The following is a 20,228-nucleotide window of genomic DNA, read 5'->3' on the forward strand; positions in this document are numbered from 1 at the left end:
AACTACACAATTTTTTGTTTTTTTTCCGAGTCATTCCGTATTTGACCAGCTGGGGGCAGCACGACTGAGGAAATCCAACCCTAAACCCGAACACTCTCTCACACTCATTCATTTTCCAGTTGCGTTTGTGTGTGTGTGTGTGTGTGTGTGTGTGTGTGTGTGTGTGTGTGTGAGTAAAGCTACAAAAGCAACCCTTATTCTCTCTTTCACACACACACACACACACACACACACACACAGAGGAAACAAAGAGCTTCTCAGTTCAGAAACTTTTGAGGAGTCGTTAAAATAAATAAATGACACTAAACATGAGCTAAAAACAGAAATCCGTACCTGAGTTGCTTTAAACTGGTGATTCCTGCCAACAAGCTGACTGGTCCCAGTCCGACCAGTCTGTCATTACATGTTTGTAGCTACAATCAGGATTGAACCATTTTTATGATGTAAATAACACTATAAGGTTTCTGTAAATACATCAGACGACTGGAGTGACAGTCCAAACTTTAGCAGCAACAAATTAAACTAATTTATTTTCTGAGCAATTAAATCCTCTTTAATCCAAAACTCTAGATTTTATTCTTTTTGTTTTATAAGCCTCATTAATGTCACTCTTATTTTTTTAAAAGCGTTTCTAGGAACGGATGTTGCTTGTTAAATAAAAACCAAACTGTGTGGTTCCTTCAGCTTGTCTATAAATGCTGCTTCAGTTCCTACCAAATAAACCATCAGAAATATATACAAGGATTAACATTCATTAATTTAGTGTTACCACACGAGTGACGAAACTGCAATCAGCAGACATTTTAAAGTCACTAAATCTTTATTCCAAAAAGCTGCAAACAAGCAGCGACTTCGGACGTTGAACTCGACTAGAATTTGCAGACGAGGTCAAACTACTGACGTCACTGAAGGATCGAGACGTTATTTTATTTCAGCAGTAAATCCTTGTCGTCAAAAAACAAAACACAAAAAATTGTGAATCCATTTTTTTAACATTTCTCTGGAGCCGACGCTCAGAGGCTCACAAACACACAGAAGAACTAAAGTTGTCTAAAACCAGCTGCTTGAAAAAGAGAAAATTAAATGAAAATAATCCATCTATGCTTCTAAACATTAAGGCACCAAACAAACATTTTGGTTCCAGAAAGTCAAGACGATTCCATTACAAGTGCTTGCTAGCATTAGCGAGCACATTAGCTCATGTTACCTTTTATTTTGAACGAACCGTGTAAAGAAAGATCAGAATAAATAGACGCTACCAGCATGTTCCTGGCGAACTTGTGTGACGTCACGGAAAAACTGGCTTTCATGTAAGTGAAGCTGTTTAAATATTCCAGCTTAAACTATCTGGAGTGTTATAATCCAGAGTTGAGGACGATACACCTCCTCTTTAATTAACTGCCGTTAATTAATGTGAAGAATTCATTTTCACGTCCGTCACAGGACGTTCTGAAGGGCGCAGCAAGAAACAAAAAAGCAATAATAAAACAATAAATCAATAATCCCAACAGACGGGTTTGTGGAACCGCAGGAACAACGTCGGATGAGTCAACCGTCATCCGATCCGTCGGCACCAACCAATAAAAACCCTTCAGAGTCCGACTGTCGGCGCCGAGCTTCAGGTTTTACGTGTCGCAGCGTTTCTTCCTGCCAGGAAGCACAAAGACGATCTTCACCCTCCAGAGGAATTTAATTAAACAGATTTAAAAAGACGTCTCCATGGGCGACCAATGGCGCGAGTCGGTGGAGATGATTGGCTGGGGGGCGGGCCTACGGCCTCTGAGCCAGGCGGCTCTTCCCCTCCTCCTGCTCCAGCAGCTTGAAGTGTGTGTAGGACAGGATGCCGGCCAGCGTGCAGACGATCCCCAGGGCCTGAGAGGAAGACGAGAGGAAGGAGATGAAGGGGTGGGGGGCGGTGGGGGGGGGGGCTTGAAGCATCACACTCACCTGGTTGAGCGACAGCGGGTCGTGGAACAGCAGGTACCCCCCCGTCAGAGTGATGCAGAATTTAAAGTGACCGAACATGTTGTAGCTGCCAACTGGAGTCAAGAGAGAAACGACAAACAGACGACCCCCAGACGACCCCCCAGGAGGACAAACGGCGACGCAAATCCATGACGTCTCCCTGGAAACCAAACACTTCCTCCCTGAACCGTCAGCTAGACCTCAACCCCCCCACAGACCTCATTGAAGAGATCTGGAGCCCCCAAGAGCAGCGGGTGTCCCACAGGGAAGGGAAATTAATTTTAAGATGATTTTGAATGCGTTGCCGTGGCGATGAAGCGCCCACGTCAGAGAAATAATGAAATAGCATTCCTCAGTGGGGTGGGGCTCGTCTGCACCAGATTTTAATCTGCAGTCGTTCTTTGGTTCACGAGTCAGGACGAGTTCAGGAAACAGATTTTATGTTTCCTGTTTGCAGAAATAACAAAAGAGAAAGATTTCCTCCAAAAAAGACGATTTCTGACCCAAATTTTCAAATCAAATTGCAAAATTTCACAACAAACAAATAAAAAAGGAAGGAAAACTGAAAAGCTGAAGGTTTCCTGGTAGATTTTCCTCCAGTAAACAGGTTGTTTACGTCAACGTTCATCTGTTTGCAGAAATAAACAAAAATTCTGAACAAAATTCATCGAAATGTTCAAAAATTCTCCAGAAATCCCCCCAAAAGGACCCATCAACCCCTAGACTGCGTCTAAGAACCCCAAAACCTCTGAAACATGCCCCCCAGTTGGAGGATACGTGACAGGCGACGTGTTCCCGATGATCCAGTAGATGGACAGGTTGACCAGGAACGCCATCACACCGGAAACAAACACCGTTGCCTGGGAAACGAGGACAACACCACAACCAATCAGACGTCTCCTCCTTCCCTGACTCAGAATGTGGCGTTAGCCTGGATGCTAATGTTAGCGTGAGCCGAGCCTCACCAGAGCAGGGAGGGACCAGGGGCCGAAGATCCCCCCGTCCCCGGTGAGGGGTTCGAACGCCGGGACGACGCAGATCAGGAAGCCTGAGGACAGAGGGGCCTGGGGGGTGGGGAGGGGGTGACGTGTTAGTCGGGACGCGAACCGACGCTCAGGGGTGGTCGGCGGCGCCGCCTACCTGATAGTACAGCAGCTGCATGGAGTTCACCTGGAGCTCGTGCTGCTTGGCCCCCACCCACTGAGAGTCAGAGGACAGGACAGGTTCAGTCTGTTTTCCACTGGGGGAGGGGGGCGCTACAGAGCCGTTCTCTACTCACCACCTGGTAGAGCGACGTCACCAGGACCCCCAGCGCGGCAAACACCGTCCCCAGCAGGTTGAAGCGCACGTCGTAGAACGAGTTCAGGATCACGCCCAAAGTTATCGGCACCTGGGGGGCCACACCCATAGGGGGGGGTCGTTATCAGTGTCCACACCAGGACGGATCAGCGCGAGCCGCGTCCTTACCAGGGTGAGTTTGATCCGGGGGGAGAAGGTCTTCTTGTAGAAGCTGGTCTGGATGAGGATGATGGCGGGGGTGGTCATGGCCTTGGCCAGCTGGTACGTCCCGATGGAGTTGTTCTGCAGCGACAGGTTGGTGAACACCACGAAGCCGCAGAAGCTCAGCGCCAGCCACACGATCCGCCGCACCTGGAGGCGCTTGGGGGTGAAGACGTCCATCTGGTGGCAGAGGAAGAGCCCCAGCCAGGTGATGAGGAAGTGCACCAGGGTCAGCGTCATGTTGGGGAAGCCGTAGCGGACGTAGATCCACTTGTTGAGGAAGACGATGCAGATGGACGACAGCAGGTTGACCAGCAGGCCGGCGGCGATGCGCCGGTTGGCCGAGAGAGACGACAGCATCCCGGAGGCGTCTGGAGGGTTTATTTACACCGATCAAACTGTCAAAACAGAGACGGGAACGTGAGAAGATCCGATGGAATCAGTCTGACGACCAATCAGAGACCAGAGCAGCACCTCAAGTGTGTGATGGGACGATCAAGGAGGAGCCGTGTGTGGAAAAGATGTCTGCAGCGAGTCAGGGCTCGTTTCTCTGGTTTATTTGATCTAATTAGTTGGGATTTCATCAAGGCTGGGGCATCGTGACCCAGGGGCATGCTTGGGGGGTCCACCGGACACGACAGTGTGTGGAATGTTCAATAAAAAAAACACCAATGCCAGTTTCCAGAGGAACTCCCACTATCAAAGACCCCCGGGGGCCCCAAACCACTGAATTAAACAATACAACCAAAAGATGTCGTTTACTGATTCAGATAAGATGAACCTTTATTGTGTGGAAATTATTACAGCATCAAGTCAGAGAAACGGACACAAGAATAAATAAAATAAATAATAGTAGAGAGTATAGATAAATATAAATCTGCAGTTTTAGAATTTACAAATTTAGACAGTTTATACGGATTGACACTGGACGTGTGTGTGTGTGTGTGTGTGTGTGTGTGTGTGTGTGTGTGTGTGTGTGTGTGTGAGCCATGATGTCATAAAGTCTGAATTAAAGTGATTTCATGTAAAACTATTTCCCTGGTTTTCACAGGAAGTTCAGAATAAATCTAAACACAAACTTGTGATCAGATTTCAGACTGAAGCCTGAACTCGGATCAGGTTGAACTCATTCATTTCGGTGCCACGCAGCCACTAAACCCGCTAAACTTTACCTGGGGCGTCCATCTTCCGGCCGTCCCCCCGCTCTCTCCCTCCAGCCGCGGCGTCAGTCTCCGGGATAACGGCTCCTCTCTCCCGGGACTCAGAGCTGCAGTCCCGGCCCTCTCGGTGTCGAGTCCCCGCTGATAAACCGGAGAAATGATCCTCCGTTCTGAACAGATCCGTGATTGAACGATTGAACAACTGTCCTCCTGTGTTCCTGCTTCCTCTGGCCGGTCAACGCGCCTGAGGCGAGCAGCGACCCCCAGCGGCCAGGAGGGGGACCTGCAACGCACAGATCCTCCACACAGAACCCTGGACCAGGCTTCTAATCAGTCATTACGTATACATGTCATAATTTGTTCTTGTAATATTATAATTATTACAGGAATGAAGCTATAATGTGTAAGAATAAAGTTCTAATTTAAATAATAATAGGAGAATAAAATTGTACCATCACAAGACGTTACAGGAATCGTCTTAAGCCTTGTGAAGAAAGTTGAATAAAAACGATGCTATTTAACATATTAAAATAAAAATACAAAAATAAATATTTCAGTATTTGGAAACGAAGTTGTACTCTAATGATATTCTATTTTTTTAAAATAATATTTCAAAAACAGAGTTTAATTTTTCGATGACATAATATTAGGAGAATAAAACTCTAATATTAAAAGACTTATTCTTGATTTTTCAGTAAAAGAGCCTTGAGAAGAAAGGTAAACTAATGTGAGAATAAAATTGTGACACTGTAATACTATTTGGTGACACCGGTAGGGGGCAGCAGTCATTAGTAAACCATCCGGGCTGCCGAAACATTAGAAGTAGAGGAAGAAGAAGAAGAAGAAAAAGCCACGAAGAAGAAGCCGGTTGATCCTCGTGAAGCGGGAATTGACAGCCCACCACTATGGACTGGTAAACACGCTTTATGATCTTAGTTCGTGTTTTCTCTCCTTGTTTTTCTGCAGATTATTTGAAGCATCAGTTCTTTATTTACCGGAATAGTCCGCCGGATGCTGCGACACTCCGCTAGCTGGAGGAAAGCTATGCTAACTCTGTAGCGGTACCGTTAAACCAGAGCTAAAGCTAGCTGCTAAGTTAGTTTAATGTTTACAGGAAGCTAACTGCTGCAGAGGCTCGTAGTACTGCATTAATAATGGATTAATAATGGATTATTAAAGTTAATTAATGGATTATTGAAGGTAAACTGCTAAAATGAACGAAGACAGTTGAGTTTAACCAAGATGGTCTGAGTGAAGATAGTCATAGTAATTTAAACTATCATTTGTAAAAGATTACCTTGAACTTCATTATTTAATTTACATATCAGCGTTTCTTAGGTAGTATTAATGTTAGTTTATTTAATCTAAAACAAACGCATTTAAGAACCACAAACTTCAGATGACATGATTGATATACATTTTATAATTAGTTATAAGTGTCTCCATCGGATCTGATTTGTTTTAACATCTTTATAAAGAACCCCTGACAATTTGTTATTGATGGTTATTAAATGTTGGATTCATACTGACTTGAATTCATGGACAGTTTTCATGCTACTTATTTAGGTTGAAGACATAAATTAGGAAGAAAGTGAAGTAATTAGTTTGTGCGTGAACCTGTACTTCCTCATCCTGTCCTCTAGGGGTCAGAGTGAGCTGCCGTCTCCGGTGGTCCGGGATGATGAGGTGACCATCGCTGCCCGGAGGAGGAGGAAGAAAGTGGCCTGTATCCTCGACTCTGTTTGGGATGAAAGTGTGTGTGTGTGTGTTCGTGTGTGTGTGTTCAAGATCCAAACTGTCAGTCTTAGTTTTTCCTGACGATCGGCCTCAGTCCCGTCACCCGGAAGCGGAAGCCCCAACATTTCCATGGCAACCCCGGCTCGCTCCCACCTGAGGAACACACCTGCATCACTGTTCAGACAGGCTGGTAGGTCACACACACACACACACACACACACACACACTGATTATTCTCTAACCTTAAGGACTCTGTGGTTTAATGAACTTCCTGTCACCTGACGTCTCTCAGTAACTCCCAGGGTTCCAGATGTTTCCACCATCTTGGCTCCGGGTGGCCGGACCCCTCGATACACACACACCCCCAGAAACGTAGCAGGCAGCCTGGTAAGACACACACAGACACACACTCACTGATCCACACCGACCCGTCGGCCCTGCTCTGATTCCGTCTTGGCTGCATCTCCAGAATCTGGACGACAGCGATTGGACGGCCAGCCTGTACACGTCTCCCGTCTCGGGATTGGATAACACCAGCTTCTTCACAGAGGACATCGGCAACATAAGCTCCGCCCTCCTGAAGGAGGACGACCCCGGCGAGGCCGGTGAGCGAAACAAATGCACCCGAAACCCGCCCGGTAACCCCCGCCGTTTCGTTTTAACGCTGTCGTTTTTTCTCCTCAGTGGTCGTCAGTCTTTTCCCAGAATTCCTCGGTGCCTTTCTGAAACACTCTTCCTCTGCTGTGTTCGAGCTGCTGGAGGATTATCAGACACTCTGCCAAGACAAGGTCTGACCTTTGACCCCTGCAGAAGCCTGCTAGCTTCCTGTTTTCTTCATCGCTCCTCTTCCTCCCATCAGGTGGACGTCCTGCAGGCCGTCGTCCTCCGGGCCGGTCAGAGCAGCAAGGCAGCGGGGGTCCGCTGGCTGCTGCAGCAGGAGAGCTGCTCCTGGAGACTCATCACCTCCCTCTACAGGTAGCTGCCCCCCCCCCCAAAGCCCCGCCCCTCTGGCTGCTCGCCATCTCTGATTGGTCACTTGTTTGTCTCCATCTGAAGGGATCGGGTCCAGCTGGCGATGGAGGAGGACATGATAACAGACATGGTTGTGAGTGAGACACACACACACACACACACACACACACACACACACACACACAGTTCCCATTACAGGTGTGTTTCATCACCTCAGGTTCCCACAGAGAGCGAGAAGGTCGTTGTGCAGCAGCTGTTCCAGCGAGACGCTGTCATCCGACAGAGTCAGGTAAGGCCCCCGGTTGGATGGCTCGTCAGCCGGTCGCATGTCAGGTGGCGGTTGGATGAACTGTCATTGGTCTCTGCCGCTGCAGCTGGTCGTTGATTGGCTGGAGAGCATCGCCCAGGATCAGATCGGAGGATTCTCTGACAACATCGAGTACTACGCCAAAGACGTCTGCTGGTGGGTGTCGCTGCTGTCAGGTGGACATCATCATCATCATCATCATCATCATTGTTAACGTGTGTGTGTGTGTGTGTGTGTGTGTGTGTGTCAGGGGGAACACACTCCACGCTCTGCAGATGAGGAGACAGAGCGGCACAGCCTTCACCGTTCCTCTAGTCACTGAGCTGGTGAGGCCTGTTACCATGGCAACAAACACATCCCCCCACCCCTCCCAGGGTCTCTCACAGCATCTGTTTGTTTTCAGGACCCGGACGCCCCCCTCCGGCAGCAGCGCCCCCTAGCGGACCTGGACCGAGAGGACGACGCCCGACTGCTGAAGAACCTGTTCACGCTGATCAGAGCGGGGATGACGGACGAGGTGTGTGTGTGTGTGTGTGTGTGTGTGTGTGTGTGTGTGTTCTGATCCCCACCTGTGTGTGTGTAGGCCCAGAGGTTGTGTATGCGCTGCGGTCAGGCCTGGAGAGCAGCGACTCTGGAAGGATGGAAACTGTACCACGACCCCAACATGACCTCAGGTAACACGCCGTCAAAGGTCACATGATCGGTTCAGTTGCGGGACTGCCCACTTCATATATATGTGTGTGTGTGTGTGTGTGTGTGTTGCCTGCAGGCAGCGCGGAGCTGCAGCCGGTGGAGGGGAACCCCCAGAGGGCCGTCTGGAAGGCCTGCTGCTGGAGGATGGCCGAAGAGGTGCAGCAGTCTTCTTCCCTTGACCTATGACCTCTTGAGCTGTTTGATGCCTTTGATGTTCGTGTGACGACAAGAGAAACTTTGTTGACCCTCATGTTTCTGCTTCAGGAGCAGCTGAACAGATACGAGAGAGCGATCTACGCCAGCCTGAGCGGGAACCTCAGACCGGTAAGTGTGTGGTGTGTGTGTGTGTGGTGTGTGTGTGACACGACAGTAATAGAACGCTAGGGTGGAGCGCGAGAGCAGAGAGGACAAAAACACTGCAGTCGGTCTGATTGACTTAAGCAAGGTGGCTAATTTAACTGTGTGTGTGTGTGTGTGTGTGTGTGTGTGTGTGTGTGTGTGTGTGTCAGCTCCTGGCCGTGTGTGAGTCATGGCAGGACTGTGTGTGGGCTCACTTCAGAGTGATGGTCGACTCGCTGGTGGAAAAGGAACTGATGTCATCAGGAATGACCAACCAGGAAGTGGAGACGCTGCCTAGAGAATACCTGGAGGCCAAGTAGGACACACACACACACACACACACACACACACACACACACAGTGACTGATTGTCTCTCTGCTCTCAGCTGGACGATGGAGAAGGTGTTTGAGGAGCTTCAAGCCTCGGAGTCAAAGGTGAAACAAATGGCTGTATCTGATTGGCCGACCTCAAAGTCACATGACCCAACTCCTCCTCCATTGTGTGTGTGTGTGTGTAGAGGGTGCTGGAGGAAACTCGAGAACATTACCATGTCATCCAGAAGTTCGTCATCGTGGGAGACCTGGATGGTACGACCTCTGACCTCAATCACCTAGGCGACGCCCTCTTGTGCTCCTAAGCCTCGCTCCACCCTCTCTTGCAGGGCTGTTGGACGAGATGGCTGATTGGCTGACGGCCTCTAAGCCCCTCCCCTCCCACCTGCTGCGCTTCATGGCTCACCTGGTGCTGTTTTTCCGTTCGCTGGGTTTGGCCCTGAAGGTGATGAAGATCACGGTGAATGTGTGACATCATCGCGACGATGTCACAGCATTGAACATGTGACGTCTTTCCTCAGGAGGAGGCGTGTGTTGACGTGCTGAAGGCCTACGTCTCCCTCCTGATCCGGGATCAGCACACCGACCTTGTGGCGAGCTACGTCAGCCAGCTGCCCGCCGACGTCGCCACCACCCAATATGCCACCTTCCTAGAGACCGTTACCCAGCCGGAGCTCCGCCCCCACTGCCTGCAGCTCGCCACCGACGCCGGTGAGATGCCGACGAGCTAAGCGCTAACAGACGCCGTGGCGAATAAAGACAGCTGACTGTTTGCCCGTTGTCATGTAGGTCTGGACGTCGCCGCCATCGCCAAGCTGGTGGTTGAGACGGTGAGGGAGAGAGACGAGGGCGAGTTCACGCATCACCGCCAAACGCTGGAGACCACCACCACCAAGGTACGCATCAGCAACCGCCAACAGGAAGTCTGACTCCAGCCGATCGCCGTTGATTGGCTGTGGGGTGTATGAGTTCAACCTGTGCTCTGATAGGACGACCTCAAGAAGATCGACGTCATTGATTGGCTGCTGTTTGACCCCGCCCATCGAGCCGAGGCCCTCAAGCAGTCCAACGCCATCATGAGGAGGTTTCTGGGTAAAGATCTGATTTGTCATGATCAATGTGAGGTCACATGACTGCAGTGGAGATCTGACTTCCTGTCGGTCTCGTCCAGCCCTTCAGAAACACGACGCCGCCAAGGCGGTGTTCTCTAAGGTTCCAGACGACGCCATGAAGGAGATCTATAGCCAGTGGGCGGGGCTCGGTCAGACCTCGGCGCTGGCAGAGGACGAGAACGCCATCAGGGAACACCTGTGCATCAGAGCCTACCTGGTGCGGCGCCGTCTCTCCGTCTGGATTCCTTCATGACCCGCCATTGGTTTGTCACGCCCTGCTCACTCATCAGTTCTGTTCCGTGTCTCACAGGAGGCGCATGAGGCGTTCACCGAGTGGTTCAGCCACAGCAGCTCCGCCCCCCAGAAGCCAGCGCCCGTCCCAGATGCCAAATTCACAGAGCGAGTAGCCAATGAGATGCGAGAGAAGGAGTACGAGGTAGGCGTGGTCCTGCCGCCGCCCGCCCCCGGTTTGGTGGGCGTGGTCGTCTCACCTACGTTCTGTCTGCCGTCAGGCGTCTCTGGCTGCCTGGGCGTGTCGTCGGGACGTTTTAACCGAGGACGTCAAGGAGAGGATCTACAACGTACTGCTGTTTGTGGACGGGGGGTGGATGGTGGACAACCGACAGGTAACGCCGGGTCGCACCTGTCGTCGCCTCGGCAACATAGAGGAGTTTACAATTTGTACTCGTATAAATCAAGAATCAAAGTCGTCAAATTTTATTTAACTTACCTGTTGAAGACGTTTTATCGGTGGTTTCCAGGATTCGGAGGAGGATTCCGAGCGCAGCCACCAGATGGCGGCGCTGCGCTGCCTGTGTCTCCCCCGCCTCAGCTTCCTGCTGCTCAGCGTCCTGCAGAACTCCTCCAGACACCAGGAGGCGCTGCGACTGGCCGACATCATCTCCTCCGACCAGCACCGCCTCTACCGGGTACGGATCGCTGTGGAAAGGATTTGGGTTTTTACAGTTTGATCAAGTTTTGATTTACTTCTTTGATATTTATTGATATGTTTATTTACTGGATCTGCTGTGTGTTCCTCTTCTTCACGCGTTCAGGTTTTCTCCAAAGATGAGCTGAGGAGGTTCCTCCAGAAGTTACGCGAGTCTTCGCTCTCCCTGTTGGATCGAGGACTCGACCCGCTGGGCTACGACTTACAGCCCTGAAACACACACACACACACACACACACACACACACCCACTGTTAAAATTACTGATGTTTTTGGATTGTCTTAATTTTCTTTTCAAAATAAAAGCTGTTTTCCATACTGGTTTAGAGTGAACCTTTTTTTGAAGTGTGTCTGAAAGATTCTACACACATGTGATATTGTTAGCATGTTGTGGTTTACATGTAATTAAACCAGGAGAGTCGTGATTGTTTCACATGACTTTCAGTGTGCTGTTTTAGGATGGAGATGTTGGAAAAATATCATTACTGTTTCAAGTAAAAATAAAAAAATTGGAGATTAAAATTACATTCTAGGATATTGTATTTCTGCAAGAAGATCACTTACTTTTTGTAGCAGTTACCATCAAACAAAAAACCCTTTTTCTAAGAAAGTCAACATTTTTAGAAAAACATCAAAGCACAAAAAAAATCAGACCAAAGGCTGTTTTCTCGGAATTTTACAGAGAAATAAACCAGAGATAGATTTGATTGTGTGTGATAACAATCAGTATAAAATGAAAATTAAATAGACAATGGTAAATTAGTATTCCTCTATTTTTTGAAATTGGAATTGCAAATCCTTAACTGTCAATAAATATATAAAACACATAAAACATTTTTTTGCTTGTTAGTTATCTAACTAGTAAATTAGTACAGTGGTACCTCACCTTACCAAATTTTCTACTTACAAAATTTCTCAGCAGCACAATATTGCCTCTAGTTACGAAAGAAATTTCAACTTACGTAAGGTAAAAATACAGTATCGACTGATTTTGCAGCTCCCACAGGTTCCTGAACGCAACATTCTCATAGCTGCTCTGCCATTGGCTATTACCTAGCATCTTCCTGCCATCCCATTGGCTGAGAGGGACCTCTGTGTGGAGCTAGATAGGTGTCTGTACAGCATCCTCATCATTCAGCTCGACACCTGAGGTGTTCTGATAGTTTTGCGCAAATATACTTTATTAACTTTTAGAGTATTCACTATGGACCCCAAGAAAGTGACGGAGAAAAGAGGAAAAGAAGAGACGAAGAAAAGAGTTTTTTTGTCCGTACAAACAAAGCAAGAGATGATAGAAAAGCCTGAAAAAGGGATGCGTTTGGTTGATCTCTCCAAAGAATATGGCCGTAATGCATCTACAATCACCACGTTATTAAAACTAAAGGACGTTTAAGGAGTTTAAGGCATCGAATGGATGATCGCATTAATTTCGTAATCAGAGGTACCGCTGTAGTTAACTACCAACTAGTTAACTAGTGATGCTAACGGGGTTCATTACTACGTTATGTGTCGTTAGCATGATGCTAGTTGGCTGCAGTCTCACTCTCCGGCCAGCAGGGGCGCTATTCTGAACTGAGACGGGAACACAACAGTTATCGATCGGCTATTAGTTGTTCAACTCGACGATAACAGGTGGATTAAATTCTCGGTGGATACTATTTAATCAATAGAACTTTTATAAGGTAAGTCAAAAGGACTTCTTATACTAATTATTATACTTATTATACATCGGGCTTCTGTAACGGCGGGGGTAGCAGCATGCAGGTAGGCCGCGGAGCCTCGGCTTTTCTTGCTTGGGAGGCCGACACGCAGCGTCACGGCTGGGCGCTGCTTAGTGGCTTCATGGTTATCGAAACAAATGAGTGGTTTAGGATCGTATCCAAACCGAATTTTTCAGGATTTAAAAGTTGAATTTCTTCCTGTTTGTGAGTTTTATGTTTTCTCAAAGTGTTTTATATCGGCTCAGTTGTTTTACGTGCGGTAGTTATCATCTAAAGTCAGATTGGCTTCGTTCAAGTTTCTGTAAATTAGCATTAGCTAGCTATCTTGATTCAGAACTGTCCTGTCGGAGCTGTTGTTTTATCTGGTGTGAATCTGTGGACTTTAATTCTTTATAATGTTTTAATAAACTTAAATTCATGTTCATGTGTTTGTTTTTAGCCGCTGCTAGCAGCTACTAGCAGTCTGGCTTTGTTCAAGGCGCGACCTGCTGGCTGCTGTATTGTTGGAGCAGCGCTAATATTAGCTTTAAAAACAGACACGTTTTAGAAACTTTTAACACAGAAAACTGCTGTGTCACGCTAGAGGACAAGCCCCGGCATGTGTTCCGAGTCCCCGAGGAGCAGCTGAGTCATGATCTGTTGTGATCAGCTGTTTACTCACTGGACCTCTGCCCGGACACATTCACCCCCAGGACGACAACAGACCCTCCAAAAATAAATATTAATATAATATATATCTACATTAACTGAATTTGAGTGACTTTTACTTACTAATGTGGAGAACTTGTACAGAATGTACCCAAAAAGGTTTTTATTTTAAATGAATGCATCTTAAATTCATTCATTCTCTGCAAATTAATTTTGCAGAGCAATCTAAATGTTTAAAGGCACAAATATTTGTCATGATTAAATTATAGTAAGTGTAGTGAGGCTAGTATTTACTCTGGACAGAATAAGTCACCAAAACATGTTGCCATGGAAATCAAACAATAATACAAGTACTAATTCTGCATGGATAAAGTGTCAAAATAACTAGCACAAAGGTTTTTTTTTAAAAATGGAACAAAAATAAATTTGATAGAGCTGCAATATTTAAATCAAAATCAGTATTTGGAAATGTTGTAAAGCTGCATTTAAGGTGCCAAAATATAGTAGTCAAGATAGGCTAAAGGAATGAAAAAGTTTGCAGGACATAACAAAACCAGAATGAATCCAGAAAAAGATTTAGTTCAAACAAAACAGTCATCATACAAATGAATAAACAAACCCTTGATTAAAAACGTCTTTTGCATACCTGCCGCTCGCATCATCGGTTAGTAGTAAAATCAAAAAACACCTTTTATCTACTTTGACTGCAGGGAATTTGCATCAGTTAAATTTAACGTTAAATTTAATTAATTTGAGAAGCAGAACTAAATGTGATGTAATCTGATCCCAGGCGTGTCAGGTGACCTGAAGCAGGGTCAGGCTCTCCTGATCTGTTCCTGATCTCAACATAAACAATATTCCAGCTGATGTTTGCTCCCATAGTGATAGGAACACCCCCCCCGCCCATCCACCCCCAATTACATGTGGGTTCAGAGGAGGGTCTGAGTGTGGGTGGGATGATCAGGTGCATTGATCTGCATCAATCAGCTGTGATCAGATTCACTGATCACTAATTATCTAACCTCTAATCAACATTGATTAATTGCGTCATTTAAAAGCAGATGTCCTGATCAGCATTAATGAACGATGTAAACGTGTTTCCAAACTAGTTTCAGACCAGTTCCCCCCTCTCTGCTGGTTATCTCTGGTTAGCAGCCTGGTGACTCATCAGGACTAGTCCCGGCATGTCTGCTCAGACGGGTCTGAATCAGCTGTTCCTGCCTTCATACATGAAGAACGTGGGTCTGCTGACTCAGCGCCGGCTGCTGATTGGCTGTGCTGGTCTAGTCCTGACATGTCTGAGCCGCTATAAGAGGCTGCAGCGCTCTGGGCTCGGCTCTGAATGCCTGATCGCCATCAGAACGGCTGATGCTCTGAGAACACCGGTGAGAATGAGAGGGGGGGGGGGGATGAAGTAAAATAGTCAACATTTAAAAACTGAAGTGGGATTTAAGGAGTAAAACTGGAGTGAATCTTGTGGTTTTTGTGCATGTTTTAGTAAATAATTCAGGAGAAAATGGTCAGAATGTTGGTTCTGTTCATTAGAGCTCTGTGTGTGACGTTTAAATGACTGATCCGTAGTTAAATCATTGATTATTGATCCGTCTGGATGTGTTGGTTAACTTGATGTTGTTGACATGGACGCATTCCAACAATCTGCTCGTGGCTACAAGTGTGTGTGTGTGTGTGTGTGACACACAAGTACAACCTCCTGCACCGCCATCAGCGTGTCCAATGCCGGGCCTGTTTATCATCATCTGATTGGATCAGAACTGATGACATCATAATCAATCAGTGGTGGATTTTCTAAACTCGGTGTTTAATGAAGTCGAAGTTGGATTGAAGCTCAGACTCAGTCCAGGTTTCAGGATGAGACCTGGTTAACTTCCTGGTTTAACAGGATTTAAATGCATCTTAGCATAAACAGTTTGTCGCTGTCGGCGCAGCGAAGTCGTCCTGCAGGTCCGACTCAGCAGGTTCACTGCTATTGGAAACACGCTGACTGATCCCTCCTGCTCGCCGTAGGCGGTCATTCAAGCCTCGCGTGCTTCTGAACACGACCGCCGGCTGTCAGGACGTCACGCCCCGTTAGCTAAACACGGGTGTCGAACAGTCGGTGCTTCGCTGCTAAATTATTTCACTTCAGCAGAAACTAATAATTTTTACAGTTTTAAAGTTAAAGTTCAGAAATAAGAAAAAAATTCTGCATTTTGTTGCTGCTGGTTTCAAAATTGTGCTTTAAGTGAAGCTTTTTTTTGCGTAGAAGCCATGAGCGTCACCATGTCAACCGACAGGGAGCTCCCCCCCGACGCCTCTGACGACAACAAACTGGTGAGAGCTGCTGCTTCTTACTGCTTCTTACTGGTTTTACTGGCTGAACGCCGCTGAACGCCTCTCTGCCCGTGTGTTCAGGTCCGACCCAAAGTGGAGTTCCGCAGCCTGCTGCAGAACGCCGGCGCCACCAAGGACGTGTTCACCATGAAGGAGGTGCGGCTCACTTCCTGTCGGAATGCCAGCGGTTTCCTGTGACGTCACGTGACTAACGCGTCCGTCTCCTCCCACAGGTCATGTTCTACCTGGGTCAGTACATCATCCAGAAGCAGCTCTACGACGAGAGGCAACAGCACATCGTCCACTGCTCCCAGGATGCACTGGGGCGGGTGCTGGGTGTCGACAGCTTCTCCATCAAAGAGCCACGGTGAGGAAACAGTGTGACGCGCATGTGTGTGTGTGTGCGCTAACGTTCACCAGAGCGCTAACCGGGACATGTTCACATTTCAGGGTTCTATTCGCCATGATCACCAAGAACCTGGTGGCTGTGAGGAGCCCAGGTAGGAACACACACACACACACACACACACACACAGACACACACACACACACACACACACACACACACACACACGTCCAGAGCAGATGAACACTGGTGGTTTATTCAGCAGCGCTGGAGGCGGGTTCTGTTTCTGTCAGCAGTAACATGCTAACATTAGCTGGAACATTAGCCTGCAGCGCTACAGTCAGTCAGCTGCTCTGTTCTGAACATCAGAGGTCAGAGGTCGTCTGGTTCAACTGGATGGTGGACGTTTGCATTCTGCTCTTTACCCTAACTCCACCCCTTTTTTCTTCTAAACCAATCAAACCTATTTCCTTGTTTTTTGCGCCCCCCCCCAGACTCTCCGTCCAGCTCGTCTGAAGCTCACGGCGCCGCTCAGACGGACTGCGTTACCCAGGTAATGCAACGACAACACAACCGTTTCCCTGCCTGAACACAATTTAGTGTTGTTAGTTAACTTCTATAAATGTTACATTTAGTATTTAATATTATTTAGATTTTTTAAATATAATTCTAATTTTTTTGTTTGAAATTGTCAAAATAAAAGAATCCAGATTTTTAAATTATTACTTTTTTGGTCAGGCATCAACGTTTCCTCAATTAATTTTCCTGAGGCCTTCCTGCTTTTTCTTTTTTAGGAGGCGGTTTCTGAAAGTCGCTCTTCGTCTCCAGAGAGCAGGAGGACGAGGAGGAGGAGGAGGAGGAGGAGCGGCCGGAGCAGCGAACCCGGTCAGTACCGCCTTGGGGGCGGGTCCAACGTCACACACACCCATAAACCACCCCGTTACTTAAGCTCCGCCTACCTGACCCCGCAGGCCCGTCCCACAGTGGAGAGAATGACGAAGAGGAGTCGGAGGACGAAGAGGAAGCCGACGGGACGAAGAGGAGGCGGTCCGACAGCTACTCCCTGACCTTCGACGACAGCCTGTCCTGGTGCGTGATTGGAGGACTGGGAAGTGGGCGGGACAGACCGAGCAGCCAATCATCTGACTCACAAAGCACAGTGAGTTCCACTCAGACAGACACACACTTTGTTTGTTTATCTGGGTTGTTTGTTTACTCCGTTTACTGTCTGTTCAGTCCGGGAGGTCAGAGGTCACAGCCGCAGCCTCCGACTCTGACAGTGACAACTTCAGCGTCGAGTTCGAGGTGGAGTCCATCGACTCTGACGACTACAACGAAGACGACGCCTCTCTGTCCGCGGATGACCAGGTAAGCAGCCAATCAGACGATGGCAAGGCTCTCTCGGCCAATCAGAGTCAGCGATGGAAAAAGACTGAAAGAAAAAGCGTGTGTGCAGGTTTACGAGGTCACCATCTACGAGGCGGAGGACGCCGACTCGTTTGACGAGGACACGGAGATCACTGAAGCCGTGAGTAAACACACACACACACACACACACACACACACATACACACGTCTGACTGTGATTCTCCCCTCAGGACTACTGGAAGTGTGTGAAGTGCGATGAGCTGAACCCGCCCCTCCCCAGAAACTGCCAGCGCTGCTGGACGCTGCGCCGTGATTGGCTGCCGGAGGAAGAAACAAAGTCTGCCTTGCTGAGCCCCAAAGCCCTGCCCCCAAAGCCAACCGACCAATCAGCTGCCAAAGACGCTTCAGGTGAGTTTCAGTGGGTGAGAAATGAGTCCATTGGCAGTGATTGATTGATTAATCAATTGATTGGTTCTCATGAAGGTTTTGATGTGGAGGAGAACGAAGGCGTCGATGTTCCGGATGGGAAAAGGGCGGCGACCCCCCTCCTGTCCCAGTGCCTGTCTGACTCCGCCTCCTCAGTGCCCAACTCCCTGGAGCTCCTCCCCTCCTCCCAGCCTTCCTCCTCCTCTTCCTCCCTGGACTCCCAGGAGCTGCCCCCGCCCTCCCCCAGCGACGCGGCCCAGCCCGCTGTCCCGGCGCTGGAGCGCAGCACGTCGGCGGAGTGGCGGCTCCCCGAGTCGTGCCTGGACCCATGTCTCATCTGTCAGTCGCGGCCGAAGAACGGCTGCATCGTCCACGGGCGCACCGGTCACCTGATCTCCTGCTACGTCTGCGCGCGCAAGCTGAAGAAGAGGAACAAGCTGTGTCCCGTCTGCCGGCAGCCCATCCAGTCCGTCGTCCTCACCTACGTCTGCTGACACTGACCTGACTCCGCCCCCAACACCGCTGCCCCGCTTCCGTCTGACGGCACTTTGAGAGGCTTCGACAACAAAATTTACGCCTTCATTATTAATCAAAACAGGAAGTCGATGAAGGAACAGAGGACGTTGTGTTCCGTCACTCTGTTCCTGTTGGTTTCTTTTTAGCATAAAATGTAGACGTCCAGATTCACCAATGAAATGAAGCATAAACCTTAAAAACTTTAAATCCTTTTTCTAACTTCACCCAGTCTGTTTTCCATCTCCAAATGTCAGATTTTCCTGTACATCGTGTTAAATTATCTATTAAAGCGAGCGTTTTATTTTATGGGTCTATAATGTCTTTAAACATTTCCTGGAAAGAATTTTGTAATTGGATAGAAATTGTTGGAAACCTTTTCTGAAAATTAATGTTTAACCACAAATTATTTATTCAGAAATTATTGCCAGTGTATTTTGCCCAGAGAGAACATCACAAATTTATAATATGAATAATATAGACCTGTGAAATAAAGCTTAGCCTTTTTTAACTGGCGGTAATTAAATTTCATTGGAAGTTTTGTGGAAGTGTATAATTTGGAATTTAAGATTAATTAAAAACTTTATTTTTCATGTAATTTGTTTGCACCAATTGTACGCTACCTCTGTTTACATGTAATTAAAACCAAATTTCATTGTTTTTCCAGAAAACTTCAGTGAAATTTTACAGCCGACGAGCCTAAAGTGTTGCTTAACATCTTGATTATTTATTACGTGTTTATTTAAGATGTTCCTGTTTATGTAAGCAGACACTTTTCTATTAGCTCAATAAATGAGATGACTATATGAGATCTATTATTTCTGACATTTCTGTGAAGACTTTTCTGTAAACTAAATAAAAAGTTTAATTTCTGGTAAAATAAGCCATTTACTTGAATTTGGTTCCTGTGTTTTCTGCTTTTGTAAAGACTTGAATTTATAATTTCAGAATACTTTTGTCAGTAACAATTTCGTTTCATTTTAGTCCGGAATGAAAAACTACAAAACCCACAAACCTTGTGGCTCATTGTGGCTCAAATTCTTAATTTGAGCCATGTATCTTGTTTTACGAACATTTAAACAGGTTGTGTTGTATTTGAACAGGCGTGAGTCGGGCTACCATTGTTCCTGATGCAGGACTGCGTCTGCGCATGCGTAAATCGGTTTCAATAGGCGGTGCACTTCAAACTTTACATCAGTTAACAAAGTTAATGTCTGTGAAGACAGTAGGTACTGTAACTATTAGAAAAACTTTGTGAAATAACGTTTGTTTAGTTCAGTGACGCGTAAAATTACAGCACTTTATTTTACTCTTAATAAAAAATGCTTAATACGTAATAAAAAAAGCACCTACCGTCCTTCAAGTGTTTCTTCCTGGAGGCTGGTTTCAGCATTTCCTGTTAATAGTTAAGGTTAAAATCACCGTAACGTTGGAGACTGACGTTATCTTTTTCACATTTTCCAAACATTTCACGTTAATTCTTTACGATGCTCGTTTTAAACCACAGAAGAAGAATCCAAACACGGAAGAAAACTAAAACACGAGAAGAAGAAAACCGGAAGCCGGCTGCTTTTAATGTGTTCTTCTACAGGACGAACACACGGTGGCAGTGTTGTCACAGTTTAAAACATAACATCACTTCACCGCTAAGTAAAAGTATAACCATGTATTTAATGTAAAGTTTATTTTAATACACAGATTTGATGACGTATCCAAAACGGTTTAAATCACTGTACTAGTCTTTAAGTTTCATGAAGACTATCTTGAAGTCCAGTGGATGGATTTACACAGCTTTGAATAACTAAGGAT

General features: G+C 47.1%; 3 protein-coding genes and 1 long non-coding RNA gene across 7 annotated transcripts; 2 read left to right on the forward strand and 2 right to left on the reverse strand.

The window, feature by feature from the left end:
* Positions 1 to 808: 808 nt before the first annotated feature.
* slc35e3 (solute carrier family 35 member E3) lies at positions 809 to 5,033 on the reverse strand. The gene is made up of 8 exons (XM_068306639.1): positions 4,638 to 5,033; positions 3,433 to 3,863; positions 3,245 to 3,355; positions 3,106 to 3,165; positions 2,931 to 3,029; positions 2,743 to 2,825; positions 1,948 to 2,032; positions 809 to 1,872 (listed from the first exon to the last, which is right to left on the reverse strand). Exons 2-8 carry the CDS (start codon positions 3,823 to 3,825, stop codon positions 1,771 to 1,773), a joined length of 933 nt encoding a protein of 310 aa, XP_068162740.1. The 5' UTR covers positions 3,826 to 3,863; positions 4,638 to 5,033; the 3' UTR covers positions 809 to 1,770.
* A 311-nt stretch (positions 5,034 to 5,344) lies between these two features.
* Positions 5,345 to 11,400, forward strand: nup107 (nucleoporin 107). Of its 2 annotated transcripts, XM_068306635.1 has the most exons (27): positions 5,348 to 5,538; positions 6,269 to 6,351; positions 6,457 to 6,552; positions 6,655 to 6,749; positions 6,832 to 6,967; positions 7,047 to 7,150; positions 7,222 to 7,337; positions 7,419 to 7,467; positions 7,552 to 7,623; positions 7,709 to 7,797; positions 7,892 to 7,967; positions 8,045 to 8,158; positions 8,225 to 8,315; positions 8,411 to 8,490; positions 8,599 to 8,658; positions 8,844 to 8,989; positions 9,060 to 9,108; positions 9,192 to 9,261; positions 9,336 to 9,451; positions 9,528 to 9,717; positions 9,796 to 9,902; positions 9,996 to 10,098; positions 10,178 to 10,335; positions 10,429 to 10,554; positions 10,631 to 10,744; positions 10,880 to 11,047; positions 11,174 to 11,399. In XM_068306635.1, exons 1-27 carry the CDS (start codon positions 5,531 to 5,533, stop codon positions 11,279 to 11,281), a joined length of 2,724 nt encoding a protein of 907 aa, XP_068162736.1. In that variant the 5' UTR covers positions 5,348 to 5,530; the 3' UTR covers positions 11,282 to 11,399. The 2 variants fall into 2 exon arrangements, with proteins under 2 accessions (XP_068162735.1, XP_068162736.1); XM_068306634.1 differs by having other exon boundaries at positions 5,345 to 5,538; positions 7,419 to 7,623; positions 11,174 to 11,400.
* On the reverse strand, positions 7,671 to 19,928 carry LOC137589132 (uncharacterized). Of its 2 annotated transcripts, none has more exons than XR_011034149.1 (7): positions 17,072 to 17,202; positions 11,137 to 11,277; positions 10,849 to 11,057; positions 9,413 to 9,445; positions 9,222 to 9,337; positions 8,889 to 8,978; positions 7,671 to 7,810 (listed from the first exon to the last, which is right to left on the reverse strand). It is a non-coding gene; the product is annotated as an uncharacterized lncRNA (long non-coding RNA). The 2 variants fall into 2 exon arrangements; XR_011034148.1 differs by lacking the exons at positions 7,671 to 7,810; positions 17,072 to 17,202 and adding exons at positions 8,400 to 8,540; positions 19,773 to 19,928.
* mdm2 (MDM2 proto-oncogene) lies at positions 12,621 to 19,305 on the forward strand. Of its 2 annotated transcripts, none has more exons than XM_068306637.1 (12): positions 12,621 to 12,748; positions 15,699 to 15,766; positions 15,848 to 15,922; positions 16,000 to 16,133; positions 16,217 to 16,266; positions 16,607 to 16,665; positions 16,907 to 16,997; positions 17,084 to 17,271; positions 17,349 to 17,480; positions 17,569 to 17,640; positions 17,711 to 17,888; positions 17,964 to 19,305. In XM_068306637.1, the coding sequence occupies exons 2-12, from the start codon at positions 15,704 to 15,706 to the stop codon at positions 18,398 to 18,400; spliced, it is 1,479 nt and encodes a 492-aa protein (XP_068162738.1). In that variant the 5' UTR covers positions 12,621 to 12,748; positions 15,699 to 15,703; the 3' UTR covers positions 18,401 to 19,305. The 2 variants fall into 2 exon arrangements, with proteins under 2 accessions (XP_068162738.1, XP_068162739.1); XM_068306638.1 differs by lacking the exon at positions 12,621 to 12,748 and adding an exon at positions 14,728 to 14,820.
* Positions 19,929 to 20,228: the final 300 nt, after the last annotated feature.

The sequence above is a fragment of the Antennarius striatus genome, chromosome 22, assembly GCF_040054535.1.
Source record: "Antennarius striatus isolate MH-2024 chromosome 22, ASM4005453v1, whole genome shotgun sequence".
In the NCBI taxonomy this organism is placed as follows: Eukaryota; Metazoa; Chordata; class Actinopteri; order Lophiiformes; family Antennariidae; genus Antennarius; species Antennarius striatus.